This window comes from Adiantum capillus-veneris, chromosome 21, assembly GCF_014529385.1.
Source record: "Adiantum capillus-veneris isolate H3 chromosome 21, ASM1452938v2, whole genome shotgun sequence".
Classification (NCBI taxonomy): Eukaryota; Viridiplantae; Streptophyta; class Polypodiopsida; order Polypodiales; family Pteridaceae; genus Adiantum; species Adiantum capillus-veneris.
Genome location: NC_140951.1, coordinates 12,830,781 through 12,852,327, shown reverse-complemented (window position 1 = coordinate 12,852,327; position 21,547 = coordinate 12,830,781). Strand labels below are relative to the sequence as shown.

The window sequence follows — 21,547 nt, the reverse complement described above, 5'->3', positions numbered from 1 at the left end:
CAAAACAGGTGTTTACAGGTCTGTTTTTTGCCCTAAAACAAGGAATTTCAGCAAGCAAATGATGTATACACCTTGTGGAAACCTTTGGTAAGGGTTTGGCAGTGAATGTACGCCGTTTTTGGGGTGATTTCGCGTGAAATTTGCTCGCTGTTTTTCTGTAACAGCAAGCTGTTTTTGCCGGATTGCGCACATTTGGGCGTGTTTAGGTCGGCAAAACAGGGTTTCAGTGCTTGCAATCACTCAGAATGGCTTCTAGCAGTGAAAGTGGCAATTTGTTGCACATTCGCAAGCTTGAAGGGGCCCATAACTTTGCTATATGGAAGAAGCAATGTTATAATGTGATGTTGCAGAAGAAACAGGCGAAACCTATTAAGTTACAGGGTGTGAAACCGGATGATATGGAGGTTGAAGAATGGGAAGAAGTGGACGAGTTGGCTCGCTCCACGATCATGCTTTCGGTGTCTGACAATTTACTCTTCAATGTAGAGAATGAGCAGACAGCATGGGGCATGTGGAAGCGTTTAGACGAGTTGTATGCACAACAGAGTGCTGCCAGTAAAGTGTATTGGCTTAAGAAGCTTATGGATCTCCGCATGAAGGAGGGCACGCACATGTCAGTGCACCTCAATGAATTCAATTCTATTTTCAGCCAACTGACAGAGCTGAAATTCACGATTGATGAGGAGTTCAAAGCTACTTTTCTGCTATGCACATTGCCCGAGAGTTGGGATGTATTCCGGACAGCTCTTAGTAACTCAAGTGCGTCACTTAAGTATACAGATGTAGAGAGTTCTCTCTTGATGGAAGAGATGAACAGGAAGAACACCACAGGTGGGTCTTCTAATGCATTGTACTTGAGAGGCAGGTCTCAACAGAGGGAGAAATCTGACAGTAAGGACAGGGCACGCAGCAAATCTCGTAGGAAAGATGTTGTGTGTCATCATTGTGGAAAGAAAGGGCATTATAAACGGGAATGCTATGAGTGGAAGAAAGAGAAGAACAAGGGTGCTGAAACTGATGCAAAGGACAAGGGACATGCCAAGAAGAGCACTGTGTTGATTGAGGAAATCAATGTTGCTAGTAGTTGTGACAGTGACAGCAGCACTGATGTACTCAATGCCTCTTCTGTGGATGCACATACCCTTGCTATGGGTTCTGATGTGGACATGCATACTTGGATTCTTGATTCAGGTGCCTCCTTTCATGTAACACCTCATAGGGATTGGTTTACACAGTACTCATGTGAGGTGCAGGGCACTGTTTATTTGGGAGACAACTATGCATGTGACATTGCAGGTATTGGCAGTGTCCAGTTTTCCTTTGCTGATGGTATGACTTTTGTTTTGCACAAAGTGCGCCATGTGCCACAACTCAAGAAGAGTTTGATTAGTACGGGGCAGCTAGATGATGCAGGCTATCACACCACTTTTCGTGATAGCAAGTGGAAAATTTGTAAAGGGGCCCGAATTGTAGCCAAGGGTTGTAAATCGGACACTTTGTATCCTTTGCATGTATCTAGTGTGCGTGACCATGTTGTCGCCGTAACCGAGCAGCCAAGTGTTTCTTTGTGGCATGGCCGGTTGGGATACATGAGTAAAAGAGGAATGGAAACTCTGTCTCGTTGTGGTTATTTGCCGTGTTTGAGGTATGCTGATTTTTCTCATTGTGAGCACTGTATTTATGGTAAGCACAGTCAAACACCGCACAAAAGGTCTCTTTCTTTGAAGTCTGACAGGTTGGACTTAGTGCATTCCGATGTATGTGAAATGCCACAGTTGTCCTTAGGGGGAAAGAAATATTTTGTTTCGTTTATCGATGATGCTACACGTAAGGTGTGGGTGTATCCAATACGTGCTAAAAGCGATGTTTTGGATACTTTCAAGAAGTTTCTTGCGTTTGTTGAGAATCAAACTGACAAGAAGCTTAGGTCTTTGCGCTCAGACAATGGGGGGGAGTATGTATCAAAAGCATTTATTGACTTTTGTGCTACTAAAGGTATTAAAAGAGAGCTCACGGCTCCTTTTAATCCCTCTCAGAATGGAGTTGCAGAGAGGTTGAACCGGACTATCCAAGAGAAAGTTCGGAGTATGCTGTCACATGCTGCATTACCTCATGGTTTTTGGGCAGAAGCTGTGCAAACAGCTATTCACTTGATTAATCGCTCACCTAGCAAGGCTTTGGGTGGAAAGGTGCCTGAGGAGATGTGGTCTAGCAAGCCACCCTCATATGCACATTTAAGAGTGTTTGGTTGTGAGGCCTATGTTCACATCCGGAGTGAACTGCGCACCAAACTAGAACCAAAGTCTCATAAATGCATTTTCCTAGGATATGGTGAGGATGGTGAAATGGGGTATAGATTTTGGGATCCCGCATTACGGAAAATCATACGCAGCAATGATGTCATCTTCAATGAGAATTGCATGCACAAACAGCCCACAAAGGTCGAGGAAGTGCGCCGGGTTGTTTTTCGTGAAGATGTTACATATGGACAGCCAAGAAGGCCCAATGTTCAGCAGCCTTTACATGCTGAAAATGGTGCTGAAAATCAGCCATTAGCTGCTGAAAATCAGCCCCAACAAGTTGCCATTGATGCACCATCGGTAGGGGAACAGGTTGATGCTCCTAGACCGCCCGTTGTTGCGATGCAACCGGCTGAACAGCCTGCTGTTTTTGATGGTTTACAGGCTGAAAATCCACCTGTTATGGATCATTGGGTGCGTAGGTCTACTCGGGTGACAAGGCCCCCCGATAGATATGAACCGTCTTTGGACTATGTCATGCTTACTAATTGTGGTGAGCCGTCTTGCTATAAAGAGGCTATGCAACGGGAAGACAGTAAGAAATGGTTCAAAGCAATGGTTTCGGAAATGCAGTCTTTGGAGAAAAACCATACATGGGACTTGGTTGATTTGCCTAAAGGGCATAAGGCTCTGCCATGTAAATGGGTTTACAAGACCAAGGTCACATCTGATGCTTCTTCCAAGTACAAGGCACGTTTGGTTGCTAAAGGGTACAAGCAAAAGCATGGTGTTGATTTTGATGAGATTTTTTCTCCTGTTGTAAAGCTTGCCACATTACGTCTTGTTTTAGGCCTGGTTGCTTCTGAAGATATGGAGTTAAAGCAAATGGATGTCAAAACAGTGTTTTTGCATGGCGATTTGCTTGAGATGATCTATATGATGCAGCCAGAAGGTTTTGTGTCAAAGGGGCAAGAGAAGAAAGTATGTAGACTCTTGAAGAGCTTGTATGGTTTGAAACAGTCTCCCCGTGCATGGTATCACAAGTTTGATACATTCATGAGGTCTCAAGGATACAAAAGAAGTAATTCTGATCACTGTTTGTATATCAAAACGGCAAGTGATGGATCTCTTCTATTGCTGATTTTGTATGTTGATGACATGCTTATTGCGGGTAAAAATGTCACGGAGTTGGATGTATTACAGCAAAGCTTAAAGAATCGCTTTGACATGAAGGATCTTGGTGATGCTAATCATATTTTGGGCATGCGTATCTCTCGAGATAGACCCAACAGGCGTCTGTATCTATCTCAACGAGATTATGTTAATAAGGTGCTACATCGTTTTCATATGGATGGGGGAAAGGCACTTGGTACTCCGCTGCCTCCATATGTAAAACTGACTGCACATGACTGCCCAAACACAGATGATATGCGGGCTGAAATGGCCAAGATTCCTTATGCATCAGCCGTTGGCAGTTTGATGTATGCTATGGTTGCTACACGTCCGGACATTGCATTTGCGGTGGGAGTGGTAAGCAGGTACATGAGCAATCCTGGCAAAAAGCATTGGGAAGCAGTGAAGTGTATCTTGAGATACTTGAAAGGCACTAAAGACTTGTGCATTTGTTTTGGGAAGAGTGAGACATCTGTGCATGGCTTTACAGATGCAGATTTTGCTGGACATCCAGATTGCAGGAAGTCTACCTCTGGATATGTGTTTACATTCACAGGAGGTGTAGTTTCTTGGATTTCTAGACTGCAAAAATGTGTTGCTTTGTCTACCACTGAGGCTGAGTATGTGGCTGCCACTGAGGCATGCAAAGAAGCTTTGTGGCTCATGCGTTTGGTAGAAGAGCTTGGCATTAAGTCACCGGTTCCTGTGCTACACTGTGATAGTCAGAGTGCTATTATGCTTGCAAGGAATCCTGTTTTTCATGCCAAGACAAAGCACATAGAGGTGAAGTATCATTTTATCAGGAGTGTGCTTGATGACAAAAGCATTACACTTGTCAAGGTGCACACAGATGACAATCCTGCAGATCTTTTGACCAAGAGTCTTCCAGCAGAGCGGTTTGCATATTGCCGTCAGATGATGGGTGTTGGATGAGTAAGTGCATGATCAGCTGATGTATCATAGTTAGTTGATTCTTTGATCTCCCAAGGTACATTGCCTTTAGGTGGGAGGTTGTTAGGGAATAAAGGCCTAAGTGCCTTGTACTTATTAACTTATAAGTTAAAAGACTTATAAGTGAGGGGGCCCAAGTGTGAATGGCCCCCTAGTCACTTACTCATATACTCAAAGGTCAAGCCCAAAATGACTATTGTGACTTTTCCCAAACTTCTACGAGTTCTCTCTCTCTCTGACGTATTTTTTCTCTGCGTGTGCTTCTTCTGCGCCACTCTCCTCTTCACCTTCACTCTCATTGCATAGAGTAGCAAGTGGGCTCTCTCTCCTGCTACCCCACACACCCCTTGGCGGCCTTGCGCTCACACCTAGGTTGCTTTTTCCCACCTCACGTCGATTGGTCGGCCGCTAAGTGCACGGTCCGCTCTCAATGAGTGAAAAGAGGCAAAAGGGGAGACAGGACAATCCCCTCTTTCCTGGAATTCTTGTCACTCTTCAAAAACACGATTAGAAATCGACACGCCCAAGCGAACTTGGTTCGTGCGACCGTGAAATGAACGAGGAGACAGGATCTCCCGGCTACACAGACCGCCTACAGATACACATCGAACGAACCACCCAACCATAGCCACCATCCAGCAGCTCCCCCGTGCTGGGGCCAGCGTCCGAGGACGTAGGCGTGCACCTGTAAGACCGAGCGTCCCATACCACCTAGCCTCACCTCCTCGAGGTGACCTCGCGCACTCCTAGCCTCGCGAGCTAACCACTGGCACTCTGCCAGTGGGGGGTCGATAACTGTAAATGAGGCCTTGGCCTCCCTTTTATAATAATAGCCGGCCACACTGGCCATGTTCACACTACGTCCGCCTGGACACTGGACGCCCATCCCGAACGGTATCTGGGCTAGATCTCCTCTCCTGTAAGCGGGACATAACATCCTTCCCCCCTTAAGAACCATTGATGTCCTCATCAATGAAGTGGGGATACTGAGCCTTCAAAGCTCTAACAGGTTCCCAAGTAGCAAACCTTTCAGATTGACCCTTCCATTTAATTAAGTACTCGTCATAAGCCTTTTGACGTGAATGACGGGTACGATGATCTAAAACTGCTTCTGGTTCTCGAGGAATATACTCAGTTTGCATATCTTGCCATACATTTTCCTCGATAGGCACAACAACATCGACTTCGCCCAATTTCACTTTAAGGCGGCTGACATGAAACACTCATGTACACTAACATCCGAAGGAAGAGCCAGTTTGTAGGCAACTTGGCCAATTTTCTTTGTGATCAAAACCGGACCACAATAACTAGCCGAAAGCTTATAATGCTTTCTTGTTGGAATAGTCTTGGAATCCTTGGGTATCTTCAGATAGACCCATTGTCCCACATCTAGAGTCCTTGGAGACCTCTTTTGAGTAGCATAAGTAGTGACTTGATCACGAGCCGTTCTTATGCTATCCTTGGCCAATTCAAGCATTTCCTGCATGTCATACAAGAAATCACGAGCTTTGCGTTCCTTGACTTTCTCTAAGCCAATAGCAATTGGGGATTTAGGCTCGAATCCATACATCAACATGAATGGGCTACATCCAGTAGCAGAACGCTTGCTACTATTATAGGCAAACTCTAACTGTGGAAGATACCTTTCCCAATCAGACTGCCTGTGAGAGACATAGGCTCTCAACATGTCCTCTAACGTCTGATTCATCCTCTCAGTTTGTCCGTCGGACTCAGGATGGTCAGAAGACGACATACTCAACTTCGTCTGAAGATGAGCAAACACATCTCGCCAAAATCGGCCAGTGAACTTAGTATCTCGATCACTGACGATATCCTCTGGCAGACCATACAGCTTATAAAGCTGATCGACAAATAAAACCGCCAACTCATGGCTTTTTACTATCGACTTCGTTGGTATAAACTTCGCCATTTTTGTGAGTCTATCGACCACAACCCAAATAGCGTCATTGCCCCGACTAGTATTTGGCAAACCAACGATGAAGTCCATGGAAATACTTTGCCACCATCTAGGATTTCCAATGGATGTAGCAGGCCAGCTTTCCTAAGGCGCTCCGCCTTATTGACCTGACACTAAGCGCATCTCTTCACATAGCTCTCTATGTAAGAACGCATTCTTGGCCAATAGAAATATCACTTGACCAAAGCCAAAGTTCTCTGGATGCCTGTGTGCCCAGCGCTAGGAACATCGTGGCATTCGCACAAAATCCTTTGTCGAATCTCATCGATTTCCGGCACGCAGACTTTACCATTTCGAAACAATAGTCCACCTCTAATGGAATATTGTCGTTGTCTCGTCTCTCCAGCATGACTCACTTGGATTTCCGGACCACCCAAGCCTGTATGCGAGTCATGCCCCGCTTTGACCTCGTTCCATATCTTGCCAAAATGGCCATCGGAACGACATAGCCCTTGGAGAGAGAGAGAAATCTGTCGAGATTTCAACCATAGACAAGGCATTAACCTCAGGAATCTGCTGAACGCGTCGGCAACTCGATTGCTGGATCCTTTTGTATAACTGATCTCAAAGTCAAACTCTTGCATAAGCTCAACCCATCTAGCCTTCCGGCCTCTGAGATCACCCTAATCACAGACATAGTGCAAGGAATGATGATCTGTCCATGCAACAAATGTAGAGCCATACAAGTAGTGCCGCCATTTCCTCAGGGCGTGGACTACGGCGTAAAGCTCCTTCTCGTACGTTGGATAACACATCTCAGCGTCAGAAAGCTTCTTACTTTCAAACGCAGCAGGACGTCCATCCTGGTATAACGCCGCACCAATAGCATAATAGCTGGCATCCGTTTCAACCACAAACGGTTTGCTAGGATCCACAATGTGCAATATTGGCGCAACAGTCACCAAGTGCTTTAGTGTCCGAAAGCTCTCGTCGAGACGCTCATTCCAGACAACAGGGGGATTACCTTTACGACGAGGACCCGAAGTCTTCGTCCCTTTCACCCCTCCTTTTAAGAGTTGCGTAAGCGGAGTAGCAACTTTAGGGTAATCCTTGACAAACTTGCGAAAGAATCCAGTAAAGCCTAAAAAGGACTTTACTTGGCGTACATTCTTCAGAATGGGCCAATTTCGCACTTTATCCAACTTTTCAAGGTCGACGCGAATTCCATCGCGAGTAATGATGTGACCCAAGTACAGAAGCTCTTTCTTAAAGAATTCACACTTCGAAGCCTTAGCGTAAAGCTTCTCAGTTCTCAGTACTTCGAGAACAGTGCGTATATGCACTAGGTGCTCAGACAAACTTCGGCTGTAGATCAAGATATCATCGAGAAATACAACAACGAAGTTGCCTAAAAATGGTCTCAACAGATCATTCATCATTTGCTGGAACGTAGCTGGAGCATTGGTCAAACCGAAAGGCAAGATCAAAAACTCATAGTGACCATAACGCGTATGGAAGCCTGTCTTAGGAATATCTTCCAGTTTGATCCGATCTGATGATAGCCTGATCGCAGGTCTATCTTCGTAAAATACAACGCTCCATGGAGCCGATCCATCAGATCGTCCATGCGAAGGAGCGGATACTTATTCCTGACACTGAGCGCATCTCTTCACATAGCTCTCTATGTAAGAGCGCATTCTTTGCCATAAAATAATGGGCTTATTCAACCCCATGTAATCCACGCAGAAGCGCATAGTGTTATCCTTCTTTCGAGAAAAGTAACACTGGCGCTCCCCACGGCGATTTGCTAGGCCGAACAAAACCCCTCTCGAGATAATCCTTCAGCTGTCGCTGAATCTCGTCCTCCTCGGTTTTACTAAACCGATAGGGTTGCTTTGAGAAGGGCTGACTACCAGCCACCAGCTCAATGCCATGATCTACTCCTCTCGAAGGCAGCAAGCCAAGAGGTAGATCATCAGGAAAAACATCCTTGAAATCAGTCATGATTTCTCGGATAAAGTTGGATTCGTCGGAATCCCCAAGTTCAACAGAAGAACATGAAACATTTTTACGAAATTCAGTGACAGAAGTACCAAGCACTAATGAATCAAACCAAGCAGATGGTACACATTGATAAAAGTCAACATCAGAAGACTTTATTTCTTTATACATTTCCAAAGCAGTAACAACTGGTATTGCAAAACCATTATTTACAGACTTCTCATTACAAAGCGACACAGATACATGAGGCATGTTCTGCTTAACAAAAACAAGAGAGTGATGTACATAGTCTATATACAATGAATCTTGTTTATCATAAAACCATGGAGTTCTTAAAATAACATCTGCTCTGTCCAGACGCATGATGTGGAAATCCAGGTTCTCTTTGTAATCAGCTAGCTCGAGCGACAAGTCTAGAACCATCCGATTCCATACATCCATATCCACTCCACAAGCCATCTTCACGCGATACTCATGGTCATTGTCCCGCGTCCGCAGGCTCAGTTTCTGCACCAATTTTGCATCCACAAAATTGTGTGAGCTTCCATTATCAAGGAGTACGGTCACGTCGTGACCGTTGATCTTCTCGGGAAAACGGAGAAGATCGTGTTTATCAAACACTTTGGTGCTAAAAGTACAATTAGTGCATGAACTGTGCGCTAAATGATGGATTTCAACTTGAACAATATCAGAGTTACCTGAGACCTCGTGAATCTGAACCGAAGGACGACCTTGCGGTTTCTGCGTCTTCTTCTTCTTGGGGCAATCCTTGATTTGGTGACCCGTCTGGCCACATCCGAAGCAAGCCCCCTTCTTCACTGCATCAACAACTGAAGCATTTCTGGCTTTCTTCTTCTCCTGAGAAGATCTTGGCAGTGATTGGACTTATGCTGGAATCGGGGTCGCTTCCTCGAAGCACCCTCACCGGATTGATGGTCTGCAATTCTTTTCTTCTCATAATTCACTCCATTTATTTAATGGAACGTTGTGGCCTTTGCCACTGCATCCTCGACATCAATCGGGGCTTTGTCCTTGATTAAGGCCCAACAGTAATCTTCATGTAACCCCAGCAAGTACATGTGCACGGCGTGCGTGGAATCCACCTTGCAGAAGGTGAGCGCCTCTTTGAAAGCTGACGTATATTTATCAAAAGACAGAGTTTTCATCGAAAGACTCTGCAGTTTGGCATAAGCTTTCAAAAGGTCCATTTTGGTGAAATCCCTCTTTAATTTTACACAAAAATCAACCCACGTCGTAGGCTTCTCTATCATGTCACGCCACTAGGTAAGCGCCTTACTGCGCAGATAGAGAGGAATCGTCTGAATCCTCCGTTCATCATGTTATCCATGGACATCAAAGTATGTGGTCCATTGGTGCAGCCAATTATTACGGCCAATTCCGTACACTCCTCTTCACCTGAGAAATTTGTAGTTTTGTACGGAATTGTGGCAGTCGGACCACCCTGGGAACGCCCAAAAGCAGCAATCTGCATCCGCAATTGCTGGAGATAGGTTTCCCCCTCGAAAATACGCGCAGTCGTCGACTGAGCCATATTTTCGAGAGTAGAAAGTCGGGAACTGAGCCCCTGTACGGCCCCTTCGAGAGAGGCCAAGCGAAGGTTCGTCTGAACATTCGCGTTTTCCAGAGCGGTAACACGCTGGTCGAAACTCTGGAAAGTACTTGTAATCCATGTGTAGAGAGCATGCGTGAATGGAATTTGGATGTTACCTGGTGCATCGTCACGCTGCACATCTGAGCTGGAGGAATCCATGGCAAAGTGCGTGAAAAAACTGAAGTTTGCACACGAAACCGGGCCTTTGCTGCACCTTTCGGTCGCGAAAAAGTGAGGTTCGAGGAGCTCCACGCGTCGGCGTGAGCATCTGAACGCGAGCATGTGATGGCCAGGCCTGGAAATTGAAGGGTGCCCTTGTCCTTCCTAGGGAAGGGAAATTCGCTTAGTCGGCCTTTGGAGAGGAAGGGCCATCATACACTTCGACTGTCATCATGCAAGGCAAAAATGCACCAACCCGTCACTCAATACCCCTTAATTTTCTCGCACCTATGAAATATTCACTTGCTTTTGTTGTACCTTTCGTTGTTCCATACTTAAGAGAGCTAGCATGTTAGCAAACATACTAGGTATTCTTCCAAAAAAATTCAATTGTTAGAAAATTCTTAGAATATTGGTATATTATACCTTAGCTCTGTCTACTCCCCCTCTCCACCCCCCAAAAGCATCACCCTCAATGTTCACCTCTCTCTCTCTCTCTCTCTCTCTCTCTCTCTCTCTCTCTCTCTTCTTGAGAGCAGTCACTCTAGCCAACATGTGCCACAAGTTGGAGGGACTTTTGTGAGGTGAGGCCCTTTGAGAAAAGGAAGAGGAGAGAGGCAATTCAGTGAGGTGAGTTCCTCAGTGAGGAATGTGTCTTTGTGAGAATGCATATCGCAACAAAGGGAGGGACGACATGACCTAGAAGTTTGTGCAAGGGTAGAGGAGCCAAGATGCAGTTTGAGATTTTCTTGGCATATATCGGCCCTTCAACGTGCATGTTGTAACTACAAGTAGGAGAGATGGGCAGTGGACTGTGGGTGGCACAAATAGAGAAAGAAGTCTACATAGAAAGTGTTCGTCTCTCATGTGAAGCCATAAGGTTTCAACGAACCTTTAAGTACTGGTAAGTATTGTCTCCTAAATCCTCAAGCAATGTCCAATCCTTGCTCCAACTCCATTCATTGTTTTGACTCGTTTCCTTGAGGCTCAACAATGTCTCCTCATGTTTTTAAGAGATTCATGTCCAAACTCAACTGCTTGTTGATTGCTCACAATTTATACCTTGTAGTCACACATGTGCTAGAGGCTAAGACATTAGAGGAAGAGCTTAGAGACCACTAGATTCTAGAACCAACACACGCATGTGGAAGACATCACAAGAGTGGTTGCATAAACCTTTGCATTGCTAAGCATCGCCATTTTGTAGAAAAAGCACAACAAGTGATCTGCAGATCTTGTGTCCTATCGTATTTTGTTTTTTTGAAGGTCTTCCTTAAAAATAACACATTAAAAGTGTTATTTGTTCTTTGATTTAGGAGGTGGGACTCTTTTATTTTTTCAGAACTCACATTTGTGAGTATAGTATATTAACATAATCAAAAAATTTACAAAGTCAACAAGCCATGCTTAGACCGATCCATGGCGACCATCCACCATACATCGGCTGAGCACGGAGCCACCCTCGACAAAACTCTCAGCATAAGGGATACAAAAAAAGACCATACGGGGGCTAAGCACTTATATTTTACCACCTTAAAACCTAGGCTTTTTTTCCCCCTGATTTATAAGCAATGCTCAATAGGAGCTGTTTATATTAAAGACGAAAAACACTACAAATGTCATAATAATCAATATCTAATTCTCCTAAATGATTTTCTCATGTTAAACTGATCATTTAATATGGGGAAGTGTCAGGGGAGAAAAAGCTAGAATATTGGTTAAGCTAGCAGACCGGCCACAGTAGGGATCCAAAGAAGGGAAAATAGGGATCCAAAGGGGGGGCCATCTGCAAAAGATCCAGGTGCAACAATGGGCTAAAAAGACCCTAAGGTTCAGCCCATTAAGACTTTCAAAATGCTAAGGTTCCAAAATTTAAGGTTGTGTCCAAAGGTCAACCTTAAGGGAATTGGATGCTTTGTGTGTGTACAAAAAAGTCTTTGCAATCCCTACTTGGGAGGGGGCGAGCCTTGCATGTAGGGGATGAGAGAGAAAGCCACACACACACACACACACACACACACAAGCTCCCTTTACACAAAGGGAATGAGGGACACACGTCAGCTCCCTAGGCCAGATGCCACAAGGTGTATCCAATTCCTATTGGATGGCCTTGGAGGTGGACCAATGAGAATTAGGCTAGAGTAAATCTAGTTTAATTAATTTAAAAACACTTAATAAAAGAACCAATGAGAATTAAGTCCTCTAGAAGACTATTGGACAGTCTCCCAAGGGGTCCAATGAGAATTCAGCAGCCCAATGGCTTGCCTGATTCCTATTGGCCAGGAGGCAAAGGGGTCCAATGAGAGTTTAGTTGAATTATTAAATTACCTAAAGCTCTCACAAAAGGGGAAAGGGGGACACATGTCAGAAGGCTATCACTTATGCTGCTTAATAGTCATTGGCTAGTCCTGGGGAGGTCCAATGGGAGGACAGCAAGAGCAATTAGCAAGAGGGCTCGCCCAAGAGAGAGAGGGGGCTGATTTTTGCAAGGCATTATCACACACACACTCTCTCACACAGTCTATGTGAGAAGCAAGAAAAAGACTATCTCTTCCCAAGCTTTCATGGAGAGCTCATAACCTACTCCAAGCTTGTGAGATAGAAGCCTACATCGACACACTCTTGGAATGTGGATGCAAATCCAACCAAGAGCCAAGCTTCAATGCATGCTCATCTCCTCTACCATGCTAATTACTAAGCTAAGCTATGCTAATATGAGTGATTATGTGAGGAGATGTACATCTTTCTCGTAAGATACTCCTTCCTCTCAATCTACTCTCATACCCTGCTAGCTCTCACCATCTTTGAAGGTGTGTGAGGTCTTGGGTCTAAGACCGGGGATAATTGATGTTGTGTTTACTAAGTGTTTTGCTTAGTGCATGAAGCTTTCATCTTCATTGCACTAGCTAGTCTTGAAGGAACACAAAGAATTGTATTGTACAATGTCTCTCTTGATGGGAGAAACCATAATACAAAGCCTTTTGGAGGGGGGACCGGCTCCATGCAAATCCGGTCCTTAACTGTCGTCAATAGTTTAATTTCTCTCTCTTTTGAAAGTATTGTTCATGCTATCTAACTAGGTGTCATGCTTTTTGTTGCTCTCTCCACCCAAGCACTCTTGTAATTCTCATTAGGAATCTATTCTAATGAAATGCCCACTATGTTCATGCTAATTTCCGCTACACACAAGTTTTTAAGCCATTAAATGTTACAACAAACGTCTTAGCTTTTACAAGGACTCACAACCCACCATTGCAAACCATGACAACCCATGCACATCACATGCCACAGGGAGCACAAACACCATAGCGACAAGGCTTTAAAAATATTCGGATAAAGATCTCGAGCAACAAATGCCACCACATCGGGATGCTTTCCAGCCCACCTCAACATGTCCAATGCACAAGAAGACAAAACAAAGCATGACAATGGCAAACCATAAGCTACGAAGAGAAACTTCCTACCACCACAAGGCTCAAACTTAAACCAGTTGATCCCGAATGCAACACATCGGAGTTACACGGTACCCTTGGAACTTAGGCTCAAGTTTCAGCTAAGCAACCTTAAATTTTGCTATTGTATAAAATTTGTCTTTGAAGGGCATTTTCAAAACGTGCGCGTCCTAGTGAAGGCTTATTTTCAAAGGACCCATCCATCAAGAAGGGGTCTCTGAATGGCATGCTCTTCACCGGGAAGGCCTATCACAAAAGTGTCGTGCATGTGCAGGGCTAGACCCCTAAGGGTGGGAAGGGTTGCAATTTCCAGCAATGGTGATGGCGGGAGCGCAGGAGCGCGAGCAGGTGAGAGAGAGTAAGCTGGGGAGAGAAGCAGGAGAGTCTAAAAACTCATTTCTCTGTAACTTACACGTCTTTGTAAGTGATTTTTGTAATAAGTTGTAGGGTTCACGCTTTAACTTAAAAAATTAAAGTCTCCATACAATATTTTAATATAAGTGTCCTTGGCCATAAAATAATGGGCACCCCTTGTTTAAAAAACATCAACGCAAACAAAAAAAAAGAGGCTGTCCGCTGGTGATGCCGCGTGGAGGTTGCGAAGGAAAGGAGGGGACGTGTGGTTGCCCGTGGCCAGCACGCACAAGGGCCTCCAGCAACAGACGAAGGAAACTCCAAGTAGGAGCCAGCGTTAAAAAAAAAGTCCACGTTGGAGAGCCATAGAGGCAGCGCTGCAGAGAAACCCACACTACAGGAGAGAGGTATCTCACTCATTTCATCTCTCTCTCTCTCTCTCTCTCTCTCTCTCTCTCTCTCTCTCTCTCTGCGTTTCACACAGAGATTGAAAGAGTTACCAAATGCTGGATTTTAATACAAAATCAGTAAATTAAGGGTAAATACACTGATTTTCATCGAAAACCAGTAAATTCAATAAAAAACCTTGTGCTTTTCAGCACTCCCCCTTTTAAATCGCTGAATCTTATCAAAAATCAGCGAGCTGTCTGTTAAATTTCACCTGCAAACATGCTCAGGAGAGGAAAAATGATTAATTAAATAACTATTCCTACAAATTGCATGAAACAAGGACTATCCGACTCGAACCTACCCGTAGGTGTGCGCAGTCCCTCGTGCAGCCAAGCTGGCTCTAATACCATGAAACGAACGAGGAGACAGGATCTCCCGGCTACACAGACCGCCTACAGATACGCGTCGGACGAACCACCTGACCATAGCCACCATCCGGCAGCTCCCCCGTGCTGGGGCCAACGTCCGAGGACGTAGGCGTGCACCTGTAAGACCGAGCGTCCCATACCACCCGGCCTCACCTCCTCGAGGTGACCTCGCGCACTCCTAGCCTCGCGGGCTAACCACTGGCACTATGCCAGTGGGGGTCGATCATGAAACGAACGAGGAGACAGGATCTCCCGGCCTCACTAGCCGTGTTCACACTACGTCCGCTCGGACACTGGACGCCCATCCCGAACGGTATCTGGGCTAGATCCCCTCTCCTATAAAAGCAGGACATAACAGACCGCAACAAGCAAAAAAATCCTTGTGATTCTTGTGGTTCTTTCCTTGAGTTATACAGAACACTACCAAAGCTCTGATACCAATGTTAGGTGCAGCCGAATGAATGTTTGAATTTTGCTCAAGATGAGTGCTCCGAACTGTGCTCAAGGTTCCTTTTTACTTACGGAAGGGAGAGCCTTCCGTTCCTTTAGTGAGAGAGTGCAATGGACACAAACAAGGTGAATGGACACTGTGAATGAAAGTGCATGAGACTGAGAGATAGAGAAGAGAAATACGACACCAGAGACGTTGTAAAACCCTCCTTTGAAGGCACCACTCTCTATGGCGAGAGCGGTCTACTTATGATTGCACAAATCTCTACAATGCTTGGACTTGCCGACGATGTCGACGACGACGAGACGGGCTGAAATCTGAAAATTCTAAGGGTTGAAATCTGTAAATCTTGTATCTGCTGAATTTTGACTATGTCGATGGCGACGATGCGACGACGACGCGTTGAAAACGCAGATGCTGAAATCTGCATTTTCCGGGCTGAAACTGTAAACCTTGCGGAAACTGACCTCGCAGCGAGGATCCGCTACGGGAAGGTGAGATCTGCGAGGTTTGGGGGTTCTTCTGCGGTGTCTAAAGGCTGAAAACTGAAAACGCTGGTGGTTCTTGATGTTCCGTTGCGAAGACCTGCAAAAACGCTAGGGCTGAAAATGGTCTTCTGCTGCAAAAACGCGAAGGTTCCTGCTGTCTTGTGGTAGCCGAGGCTGATCTATTGTGGTTCTGTCGCCAAGAATCTGCAATTGCAAAAACGCTGGCTAATCTGGTCCAAAAACGCTAGCCTTCTGCTGTGATGCAAAAACGGTTCTGCTGAGAAGTTGCTTGTTGAGCGAGTGCTCCTGCTGCCTCTTCTGCCAGAAAATGCTAGCTCTGGTTTGCTTATATACAAACTTCGCAAAATTGCCCTACCTACTTTTCAACAAAAGTCACTTAAAAATAATAAGTGAAAAATGTCAAAAATAGGGAAAATAGGCTAAATGCACTGGAAAATTCCCTGAAGGATTCTGATGGGAATGCTTATGATCATGCTGTGTGCAACCAGAGGATATGCATCTACACTAAGTGCCTGGGCATGCACGGTCTACGAACAGACTCACAAAAGTGTCAGATCACTTCTAACTCTAGACTGACTGGCCTGACTGAACCCTTGTCGTGCTGTAGCTTGTCCACAGATACATAGGGTTGGATGTGTCACGTGACATTTACCTTTAAATTGGTCCATTTTCTTCACCACAAATTGAAGCGCTTTAGTTGAGGAAAGCTCCCTCCTTTCCGCAGCTTGCTGCTACTCCATAAACATCACAAAACCTTGAAACATTTGCATTGTGACAGGATCAAACCGAACCCCCTGTTGTTCTTGTTGCTCCATAGCTTTAAACCTTTGTTTTGATACCTTCAATGAAGCTTTTGAACCCTCACCCTAGCCTACTTCACGTGGGGTTCACCAAACTTGTGTCAAGAAGTGCGCAGTGCGACTAGGAAAGCGCTAGACCTCTGACTGTGAGATTCGCAGGAAAATCAAGCAAGTCGTAGAAGATTTGAGGCTAAAAAACACACTAAAAAAGAACAAAACTCGAGCCATGAAAGCTTCTTTTTGAAAAAGAACCATGATCAACTCAAAACTCTTGTGTGTGTGATGATTTGGTGTAGCCTCACTGCCAATTGCACAATTGCAGTGCTCTTTCGCCCTGATAAAAACCCTATACAAACGCTTCAATTCTCCGTAGTGGCCATTTCATGGAAGCTTCAGAACTTCATTATACATTCCCAAGTAGTTATTTGAAGAGGGGAAACCCTAATTGGTGGCCTCACAGCCTCGAATACAGGGTTGGAACAGCACAGGACTGCACTAGCATTCCTTAGGTGCAGGCTTTGTATCCCGTCATAGAGAGGCTTATAGTGTTGATATTGTTGTTCTAAAATGCTCCCTCACTTCTCATAGTCACGGCACCGTGAGTGATCTAGCATTTTAAGCCATTTTTTACCATTTTAGGCCATTTTTAGCCCAAAAATGCCCTTTTTTGTCCGTAAAAAGCCCAAACGAGCTGAAAAAAATCCCTAAAATTTTTGGGAAAATCCCATTGGGCTTAAATTTCATCTTGAACCTCATTTTTCCACTTGGTAAGCACTTTGGACGCATCTCTTACGACTGCGCATGAAACCTGCTATTTTTGGCAAAGATCGCCCGCATTGAACTTTCTAGGCAAAACAAGCGTGCCACTTCGATACACTTGACATTTGTACATTTCTAAAGCAAAATAGGTATATTTATGTGAAAAAGCATGCCATAGTGCCACGTCGAGGGCCTCGCTGTCCCCACAAGGTATATACAGAGCTGCAACCGTGGCATCTATTTTCGCATATATCACACTATGTACATCATAGCATTTGGTCCCACATAGCAAAAGCATTGAGAGTGAGGTAGATAATTTAGTTTCACATTATGCACGTGCCAAGGCACGACAACGTATCCCTGAGAGGGTTTTACTGGACTCTACACTCAGAGATCGAGTGGAAGCTCTTTGGACAGAGGGCTTAGACATGCAGGACTCTCTGCTCACACAGTGGCCTCTGGACTTGCTCAGCTTAGTCTGGTTTTTCTTCAAGAGTCCATGGCCCGCCTGGCAACAGCGAGAGAGGAGCAGCAGCGTCTCTGACGGGGCGTTGCTTCCTTGCCGACGATGTAGGAGCAACATCCAGACAGCCCTTGGTTGGAGGAGCAGTTGCAACAAGCCATGGCACAGCAGGTTTGGCTTCGGATTCTTCAGCTGATGCCTGTAGTTTCCACAGCCAGCCAATACACTTGCAATGTTGCAGCTTGGTCCACACTTACGAAGGATGATTGTGATACGGGAGGGCCAGCCTACACTTCAGCCAGCCACAGAGCTAATTCCTCACGAGTGGAGCAGAGATAGACAGTTGTGATGGGAGCTCATTTGCAATCTGACATTGTGGTTCATGATTCATCTAGCGAGCCTGTTGCTTCCGCATCTTCAAGGCTCGACCCATCCCCCCAGCAACGACTGTCCACGACATTTGTCTGGAGCTGGTCCATACCCTCAGGAGCCACTATGAGAGACTTCAGGGTAGCTCCGACCGCATGTGGGAGCGCCGAGAGGCCTTCTTGAGACTTTGGGGCCCAGGGCCATTCTTCACCATGATTTATGGCCCACCTAGATGGTAGTACCGTCCACCAGTGTGGTTATTTCCTCCCCCCATTTCCTGATTCACCTTCATTGTATATATCATGTCTTTTCATTGGGTGAGTCTTCCCACATGTTGATGTAGCCCTCTATCATAGAGGCAGTTTCTAGCCCTTTGGGCAGTTTTTCTTAACTAATGGAAGAACTTTTTTCTTGGGAAAAAAAAGATTAGATTGCCACACATACCAAAAGTTAAGCGTTGAGTCAGCTATTTCCCAATCATGATCTGGATAAGCTACGCATCTGTTGATGAAGACAACAAGTTGTGTAAGCCATGTTAATAAAAGGTTAATGATGACCAAAAACAAATATTCACTAAAAACTACTGCACTGCAATAGCCATGTCAACATATTGAAGGCCCTTAACAAGTATAATCACCTTAAAAGAGCATCAGTAAGGATGAATGCCTCGTGGCTACCTGCTGTAATAAGCATAGGTGCCTGTTAAGGTGCATTAACAAGTTATGTCAAATACTCGACAATAAACAGTGATAACAACACCCTTCTCTTCTGACGCTCAGAAACATTAGGAACATATCCGTTTAAAGGTAGACCAAACATCTCATTTGCAACACTTTTCTGTTTTAGAAAAGGAAAGGAAAAAAAATGTACAAGTTCAAGTCTCAAGATACTATTGACAATCTAACTAAGACACTCATCCTTTTGCAGGGATTTCAAACCCATTACCTATCACATGTTAATGGACACTACTATCTATGATATCAAGTAAAACTTCCATGTCATGAATAACCACATTTACCTAGATGAATGCAAAACTTCAACTTCCAGGTCTTCAAATCAAATATAACACAGAAACATTCATGTGAACAATGACGCATTCCTTAAAAAAGAAATCAACGCAATCTTTGAAGCCTATTACCTTGATGTCTCTATTTGTCCAAACACGAAGTGCACAATCACTGAAACATTGTGGCTATTAAGAGCTACAACACCCTCACTCACATTTACAGAGCCCTAACAGCAGACGCAAGCTAAGAACCTTCTTTGATCTGATTTTATCGAATAGTGGTTGTTCCAAGGTCGTTGGTTTTTTTTGAACAATAGACAGGACACTTTGACATCAAAAAATGTGATAAAACCACAAAACCAGGACATGTTGATATGCGGAATGCTACTCTCTAAATCCTAACCTGCATTAGTCTCTCCAACTATACCACTGTGTCATGCTCGCTGTATTATTGAAAAATCTATGCACATCTTTCTGAGGGCTCCCCAAAAAGGAAGATAAGGAAATGCTAGCTGCATCATTTAAAGGCCAGGAGCCGCAATAGTCCAGCAACAATATTGAGAACGTATGTCCCAGTCCCTGGTAGTAACCAACAAAAGGTACCCAAGCCAGTGTAACCTATATCTGAAGTAACCCAAATTCATTTTTAGACCCATATTTGTATTAACTCCTCCATCGTAGTTGAATTGTCCATGTACACAATGACATCAAAACTCACTGACACAACAAATAGAGTATAAAGAAGAAAAAATGCATTTCTGCTTCCAGAGCTTCAACTTTATCTGGAACCTTTTGAAAGTTTTCAGCCTGACTCTGATACCAAAAGGTTTATGAAAGTAGCAACATGCAGCAGAAAAAGACACACAATTACAGGCAGAAAGTATTGATAGATAACAAGGCATAGTCCAGTTGAAACAGCAGAAGCAGTAAAGCAGTTTTGTTTTCTTTTTCTTTTCTTGATGCAACTAGAAATGTACCTTTATACTGCATTAGAGGCTTCAATACACACACACTCACATGCACACAGACGATACACCTAAGTGGATACAGGACACCTTTAATGAAGGTTAAGTATACTCTCACGGAAGTCATTCCCAACACAATATAACAAACAGTTCCATCATGCATAGTATTATTCACTACATACTACCACATTCCCACTAGCATCATCAATGTCAAATAGTGGGCGTCAAACAGTGGGAGTACCAAATACCCAGATCCCACACAAGCAATCGCTGCCATGCAACAAAACAAGCAGCCAACATTAACAAATATTATTGACAATCAAAAACTGCAGCAATACAATCAACAATCTCAATATATAATATATCCAAACATACCGCTTGACCAATTTCTGCAAGCAAACAAGCCAGTCCACTGATTGCACGATCATTTTTGTTCTCTATTGCAGGTAGCAATAAGGCTTCTTTGAACCATTGCATCCTAAGAACCAGAACCTGGGGTAAAGCCTAAAGGAAGCAAGAAGAGAAAATTTTTAGCAAAAAAGATCTCTCTCTCTCTCTCTCTCTCTCTCTCTCTCTCTCTCTCTCTCTCTCTCTCTCTCTCTGGCCGATCCGAGCCTCTATTCAGAGGGCAGCCTACCTTCCGAGATATCATGCACTCTCGAGATCAGAGACAACGGAGGCGCTTCATGCTAGAGATAAAGAGGCACAAGGACACACTTCTACAACCACCTACAGAGACCCCGGGGCTGGAGACAATCACAGCTTACAGATTTCTTTCAGAGAGCTACACCCCTTCCACTCCCAGACCCACCAAGGGAGTGACCCTTCAGCAGGCTGCGGCGAGCCAGGCCCGACGATGCCCGCGGGCGACCAGAGGGCAGGCCCCACTACTCCACCTCACACAGATCGATGAGATCCGGACTCGAGCACATCGAGCTGCCAAGGAGAGACGAGCAGAGATGATGGCTAACCCAAAGGCATTCATCAGGGCAGCCCTTGCTCCCTACCCTCCCATGTACTACATTTTACACCCCCCCATTTGCACAAGATAAAGCTAGCTAGATTGATGCATTTGCATGGTTGTACTACCCTCAGCATATAGGCATGCACATATCCCTAGTACTAGTGCTCCACCCATCCCCATAGATTTCATCACCCACCAGACATCCTTCTCTCTTTCATTTTGTACCGGTCTGAACTATTTTGTCTTTTCCAATAGACAGAAGACATACACATGTATACTTGATTTGCCTCGTGTTAAAAAGCTCTCTCTCTCTCTCTCTCTCTCTCTCTCTCTCTCTCTCTCTCTCTCTCTCTCTCTCTCTCTCTCTCTCTCTCTCTGTGTGTGTGATTCTCTTGGCCTCACCGTAATGGATCCACTTGAAGAAGACCCTGATTCTTTGGGCCTCACCGTAAGGGATCCACTTGAAGAAGACCCTGCACAGGACACGGAAGCCGCCAATGTCTCACCTGTTTGCAAGCCACGAGCAAAGGCAACCTTCGTGCTCACGAATAAGCAGATGGCGCAGATGGAGAGGGAAATGAAG

At 44.8% G+C, this 21,547-nt stretch overlaps 1 protein-coding gene across 2 annotated transcripts in view; it reads right to left on the bottom strand.

The window, feature by feature from the left end:
- The window catches only part of LOC147430560 (ARM repeat superfamily protein), a 230,405-nt gene that overhangs the window by 158,665 nt on the left and 50,193 nt on the right, over nucleotides 1-21,547 (bottom strand). For both annotated transcript variants that reach the window (XR_015185630.1, XM_086493156.1), the window contains exons 7-9: nucleotides 20,376-20,504; nucleotides 18,667-18,728; nucleotides 18,474-18,530 (exon numbers count right to left, since the gene is read on the bottom strand). Coding sequence is in view for 1 of the 2 variants with exons in the window: in XM_086493156.1 (XP_086349282.1) it covers nucleotides 18,474-18,530; nucleotides 18,667-18,728; nucleotides 20,376-20,504 (248 nt within the window). In the remaining variant the exon portion in view is untranslated. The remainder of the gene's footprint in view (nucleotides 1-18,473; nucleotides 18,531-18,666; nucleotides 18,729-20,375; nucleotides 20,505-21,547) is intronic.